Raw genomic sequence first — 7,154 nt, forward strand, 5'->3', positions numbered from 1 at the left:
GCCTCAACTTTGTAACCATGCACTGTACTGTATAACATTCCAATTAATCAAATTCGTGCAGTCTGGCAATCCTTTTTCTTCACCAATTAATATTATTTTCTACATTGTAATTAAACAATTTAATTACTTTGAAGATGTTGCTCCACCTGTGACAACACTGATAAACACACACTCACACATGCAGTTTGATAATATTAATATAATTTGCAAAAACATAATTCAAGCAACAAAGATAAAATTTAAAAGAGTTCTACAACAACAAAATAATAAACATGAAGAAGCTTAAGGGTGTCTTACACTCTGTACAATGTATTACTACATAGCTACACTGAAATTAATCTCTTGCAATTACGTGCTAAGGAAGTGATTTGTTTGGAAGATCTTCATCTGTAAAGCATCTTTGAGACTTTTAAGACTTATTCACCACTCCCAATTGCATTTTAAGTGGTCTTGTGATGCCATTTCAGCACACGTAAGGCCACTCCAAATAAATTCTCTGTTTCCCGTCCTGCACTCAGGCATATTCGCATGCGGGCAGGCAGTCCATTTCCATTATTTCATTATACGATTAGCAGATTTTCAAGCCACTGTTTACCTGGTACAATCATAAAAAGCTCACTGTAAATTGATGGTATGACTCCTGCGGTCATGATCATACTTCAAAGTGTGATGCTCATACTTCTGAAGTATGATGATCACACTAAGCGACCACAGGAGTCAAACCATCAGTATGAACTTCACACTTTTGAATTTACAGTGCTGTAAAAAGGCATGGTTAAGGTTGCTTCTTTCTTTATAAGTTGCAAAAATAACACAAACGTGAAGTTTGTACTGACTGACACGTGAACTAAGACTGCTTTTACTGAGCCTATCAGTATGCAAGAATAACCGGAAAATAATGGAAGAATACGGAATAATGGAATATTTAGGGCTGACAGTAACCAGATGGGGGCGGTGGACCGGAAACAGAGAATTTATTTGGACCAATATCCAGGGGCTGATCCAGGGGGGGTGGATGGGGTGGCTAGCCACCCACCCTGGATTAAACTATATATCACGGCATGCAAATTAAGCATTAACAGCTCATACTAATCATATAAAACACTACTTGTACACATTTTTCTGCTATGTTTAGTTGCAAACTCTTTACATATTTGTTCAACATTCAGTTGAAAGCTAAATCCTTGCATTGCTAACACCCCAAGGTTGCCCAGTCTTTCATCCGTCATAGTGGTGCGCAACCACAAATGAATTTGCCTGAGACAAGAAAAGGTCCTTTCTGCTTCAGTGCTTCCAATCGGAAGTATTACCAATATGCACAGGAGTTCTCTTATATTGGGGAAGAATATTGGATCTGCATCTTCACTCAGCAAGTGAGTTATAGACTTCTCCTTTAAAGTGGCATGGAATTTATTGCAGTGAGCTTTCCATCTAGCAAGTTCACTGTCAAGGTCATCTTCTGCTGGTAGCAAATGACTCCATTTAGATTTTAAGATGGTACACAGTTGATGTTCGTCTTTTGTGGTAATTACAGTGGGCACCAATGCACACAGTTCATAATGTGCTCGTGTATCTACAGAAAATCTGGCTTCCAATTCACTTATAATTGAGTCTAACAAAGGAATGGTAATTGTCACTCTCCAGTAATCAGTTGGTGAGCTTACTGTAGGGTTTGGTCTAGTTTGACGGCCTCTTATAACACGGGGCATACTTTCGCTGCTGCTAATATCCCTGCATAGATTTAGAGCTTTATGATAAATTCTATTATGTTCAGCATTTACATTTTCACGAAGTTGCTTGTAATGCTCCTTGACTTCATCAACTTTTTTAAAACCAAAGTATACCTCTTGTAGTCTACCTTGTAAACATTCTGCAATTGGTTTAATCGGCTCCAATAATTCTTTTGATAGCAAAAATGCAACCACGTGCTCAAAGCTAGTAAAAATGTGCTTCAAACCATTAGCAGTGCTACGAGATTCAGAATCCCAGTTCCAAGTATTTCCATCAGGATAAATTTCATTGTCATCATCAGCAGGTGAACAAATATGTTCCCAAGTCTTAATAAGGTAAGGATACAATTCTAAAATTGTGGTGAAAGTATTATGCCGTTCAACCCATCTTGTTTTACACAGCCCATTTATCTTAGATTTCCTGGCAGATGGACACAAGCGCTGAATTATGTGTTCAAGAAACCGTTGTCTCTTTGGAGAGTTGTGGAAGTATAAGAACGCCTGATGACAGTTATCAATCATATTTTTTACAGCTTGAACCTTTGAAGAATGGCATATTACTAGATTCAAACTATGCAGGCAGCAACCTTGAAATTCTGCATCTGGTGCATTATTCTTTATATGTGCTTGTACACCAGAATTTGAAGAGCTCATGGAAGCTGTTGTATCGTATGCCTGCCCTCGGCAATTTTTAACATCAATTTCATGTTTTTGTAAAACTTGCAAGATGCCATCTGCAATGCTTTTCCCAGTTATCCTCTGAAGAAAATGGAAGTCAAGTAACACTTCGTGCTTTATTGGCTTCACACGAAAATTTTCATTATCAATTTCCAAGAACCTTAAGCAAACCGACAAAATCTCCTTACCATGAGATGTAGCTTCATCAGCAATTAATGAAAAATGTGGACACTTCTGTATGCAGGTTCGATAAAATGCACGAATTTGGTCAGCAGCTATTTCCAGTATCTCGTTTTGAATGGTCTTACTGGTATATTTTGCATTCTTTGGACCAAGTATTAAGTGTTCGCTCAGTGCTTTATTGTTCTTTGCCAGCAATCTAAGTATGGCAATGAAATTTCCTTCATTTCTTAATGGCTCCTGTGTAAAGTTCACCTTATCCTGATTGTGACCTTGGAGAGAAATTCGTTGCTTTGCACACAATAATACTGTCTCAGCAATTGTTGGCAATACTTCAGTATTAAATTTAAAATTCTTAGAGCTTTTATCAATTAACTGACTATCGATTCTTGATTCAGGATTAGCCCACCTTCTTGTAAATTCAAAGGCATGATCTACTGCTCTCAAATGATATGCATGTTTGGCATGCCTCTCCATCAACTCCTTGGATTTGTTGTAATTCTTGAAGGGCGTACACACAAATGCACCGAGATGTGTCTTTTCACTGTCAGTTAAAAACAAAATGCAGGGCAAACACCATCCTCCTTGACTATTCTCCAAACCATAACGTAACCATTTGTAATCTTGAAGCCATCGAGATTGAAAAGTTATCTGTTTTCTTTTCCTTCCTCCAGAAACAGTGAAGTAGACTGTGTCAAAATCAGTGCTCCTTAGATTGCTTTGTGATGAAGTAATCAATTCATATTTTTCATGATCTTTTATTATTCTTGATCTACTAATGGCCACTTGCAGAATATCACTAGATTCTGAGTTAGATACAAAGTTCACGTTAGGATAAGATGGCTCACCATTGCTATTAAATTCAACAGGATCACTATCATGGAAAGTTTCTGGTGCAACCTCACGGCAAAGCTCACCAGTTGATTGTTGAAGGCTCACTGTCAAATTATCTGGCCAGTTAGCTGCTTCAATGAAATCCGCATTAACTCTAATACTTTCAGTAGTGGAAGGGGTAGCCTCTGTCTCTTCATTTATGCCCTGAGATTGACATTCATTCCCATCACTGTCATTGTTGATACCACTTTCATTAGTGATTGTGACTGGAGTTTCACTTCCAGACTCAGTCTCATTGTCAATCAAACCTTCTTCCCCAACTTCACTGTCACTGTTACTTCCATCAGTAGTAAGGGTTTCACTTAGAGGATTCTGTCCTTGTTGGGCTATAACTTTTGATCTAAAATAATCTAAAATAGACCTGGACATCTGTACAAACTAGCACATGGCATCTACACTAACAGTGCACTTTATTTGAAGCAAAACCTTCAGGTGGACATTTATTATTATGGTTTTGTTCATTTACAGCTGCAGTTGTTAAATGGACATAATAGCACAGCTGCCAACAAGTTTTTAAACTATATGCTGTAGCTAGCTTTACAGTGTTTCTTCTAAACAGCTAGTACACTGTCTGAAATTCTAGCTAGTAGCTACATACAATTGTTCTTTTCAGTCAAAATCACTTCCAGATTCAATCTAATTCTTTGGTGGATTCAGGGTGGAGGGAAGGGGGCTACGGTAAAACTTTTGTTCTTATACAGTAACTGTTAGCTGCTACTGCTTTTCTTAGCTGCTACTGCTCTAACTACACTACAGTGTACAGATACAATTTATCCTAAAGGGACCCTTTTAGGATATTGTATCTGTACACTATAGTGTAGTTAGGGCAGTAGCAGTAGCAGCCAACAGTTACTGTATAAGAACAAAAGTTTTGAAACTAAGTAAAATTTGATCTAAATAGCATGTTTTGAACACCTAATTTTAAAAATTTTCCTGGGGGGGCATGCCCCCAGACCCCCCTAGACAGCTCGTGCTTCGCACTTCGCTAAGCGTGCTCCGCACGCTGTCTGCAGTCACCTCTCTCACCAGTGTATAGCTACACCCTTACTGCACATGTAAAGCTTGTGAACTAAGCCAGCCACCCCCTTTCATTTATTCCTGGATCAGCCCCTGATATCATGTGACTTTCATTGAAAAAACAGTTGGTTGGGCCCGTCAGGTGCAACATAACATCTTGTATAGTACGTATTGAAACGCCACTGACTTATAGCTACATACGGTGTTTAATGACCTCAGGACATCTATGACGCGTTGTATCTCTCGCTGTATGTAGTACTTGTCGCCCCCACATTAGGAATCGGGCGGCGCAAGACTAATCAGAAACCAGATTTTATTATAAGGCCACTACAAATAAATTCTCTGTTTCCCGTCCTGGACTCAAGCATATTAGCATGCGGGCGGGCAGGCGGTCCATTTCCATTAGTTCATTATAAGATTGGCAGCTTTTCAAGCCATTATTTGTCTGGCACAGCCATAAAAGCTGCAAAAAAAAGCATGCTTAAGCTTGTTCCTTCCTTTTTAAGTTGCAAAAATAGTACAAACGTGTGAAGTTTGTGCCAACTTGATGACTGCTGACATGTGAGCTGACACTGGTATGCAAGAATAACCGGAAAATAATTGAAGAATACGGAATAATGGAATATTTAGAGCTGACAGTAACTAGATGCGGGCGGTGGACGGGAAACAGAGAATTTATTTGGAGTGGCCATTACATCTATCCCGGGAAAAAAAAAATTTGGAGTGGCCTTATTAACATTTTACAGTGACCAGGACTGAAGGTCTGACAGCAACTTGTGCTGCAGCCTTAGGATTACCTAACCTAATTACAAGGACTTAGACGTTAGGGGTACCCCAAGCGAACTGTGCGTGACCACAAACATGTTTGCTATCATGTTTGATTGGTTTCTCGAAAAATAAATTTAAACTACTTCCCTTTGAGCTACTGCCTCGCTGCATGCCTCGGATAGTTATTAATATTTTGTTATTGATCCTGTAACATGAGGATTAACACTATATGTGTTGCCGCCCTGCTGCTACTGAATTGTTGGAGAGGTGCAGCAGGCCAGTGTGGTGAAGGACAGAAGCTAACAAATAGCGTCTGTACAAACTGTAGCAAGTGTCAGAGTGGATATCGCGTTGTTGCACAGTGCACTAATATGACGGATACAAAATGTGCCAGAATGTGTGAGGCGGAATACGAGATACAGGACATTGATAAACAGTGCATTATAAACTGCAGTTACTGTATACATGGTAATTGTGACAAAAGACAACAAGAATGTGTTTGCTTCTATGGATACTACGGGATAACTTGTACTGACCTTTTTCCAACTGGTCCCTACCAGTCCCCTACTATTTTTCATTTATCAGATGACAGTAAAAGCAAACTTCCAACAATAGTTGGTGTGGTTTTGGCAATGATAGCTGGAGTAATCACAGTATGTACTAGTATTATCTGCTACATGAAGTGTCGGTGCAGTTCCAGAAGAAACCAACGCACAGAAAATGGAACTTTACAACTGTCACTGACTGCAATGGAAAGTCAAACTTCTTCACAATCCGCCACCTTATAGCTAGTTAACAAGACTTCATTTTAGCACCACCAAATTGTGTAGGACTATATAGTCAATGAGGTAATTACATTTTTTCTCTGATTTTCAAGCAAGTGAATTATAATGTTATGCTGTATGGAATTATCTGATGACATTTGCAATCAAACACTTCCCAGAAAAGCACAGTTATATAATATTGCATGACTACCATAATGTTCAAGCTATGAAAGAAGTCATACCTATGTACATTCTCTGCATTCTTACGATCCAAGGGGGTGATCATAGACCTGCCCTGCTACACATTAGCCCACATAATTAGCTATGAGCATCAGCCTGTATTATGTCCTTTTAGTTTTATCTACTATGTTTATGCTGCAGTGCTAAAAAATTCTGCCTATTAGGCCTCATAAACTTACTTGTTAGTTTCTCATTCCCTGATACTCAGTGCAAGAGAGCAGATTTTCATAGCTAAATGACTCAGAAAGCATTTAATTTAATTGTTCTTAGACTGCGCATGCTCTAACTAGTACAACTTTTAAAGGTGCTGGATAGCTGCACTCAGCCACCAGTAGTACAAAAATCCTTGATGTGGTAAGAAAAGCAGTCATGCAGGTGGAAATGAGAAACAAATAAGTTTGTATGGCTTTGTGCTCAATGTTTATGCCTTATTTCCCATGTTTTGCTAATAAATTTTAATGGACATTAAACTTGTGGCTTGTGCATGGCTAATAATAATAATAAACTTGTCGCTTGTGTGAAAATAAACATGGATTTTAATGCTATATAGGCTACTTTGTGGATTAGTATTAGCTATGTGTTTAATATACTATATAGTAGGATACCTTAGCATCAAATCCTGAAGAAATCATTATGAAGCAGATAAAAGTACCAATTTTGTTGAAGCATTTGGACCATTTTTAGAAGGGGTGCCATGCCCCCGTTATTGTTGGTCACTGCTTGTAGCAAAAATCTAAATACTCAAATAGAGCAGTCAACGTCTAACAAAATAATATATATTGTATATATCTCCATTAATAAGCTGTAGCTAATAATTTATCAGCAAAAACACAGTAAGAATGGTCTAAAATTCTATAATAGACCTTTTATAATCTAAAATATT

General features: G+C 38.3%; 1 protein-coding gene across 1 annotated transcript; it reads right to left on the reverse strand.

The window, feature by feature from the left end:
- Positions 1-1,075: 1,075 nt before the first annotated feature.
- Positions 1,076-4,591, reverse strand: LOC136256265 (52 kDa repressor of the inhibitor of the protein kinase-like). Its single transcript, XM_066049192.1, has one exon. It carries the CDS (start codon positions 3,849-3,851, stop codon positions 1,089-1,091), a length of 2,763 nt encoding a protein of 920 aa, XP_065905264.1. The 5' UTR covers positions 3,852-4,591; the 3' UTR covers positions 1,076-1,088.
- Positions 4,592-7,154: the final 2,563 nt, after the last annotated feature.

This window comes from Dysidea avara, chromosome 5 (assembly GCF_963678975.1).
Source record: "Dysidea avara chromosome 5, odDysAvar1.4, whole genome shotgun sequence".
Classification (NCBI taxonomy): domain Eukaryota; kingdom Metazoa; phylum Porifera; class Demospongiae; order Dictyoceratida; family Dysideidae; genus Dysidea; species Dysidea avara.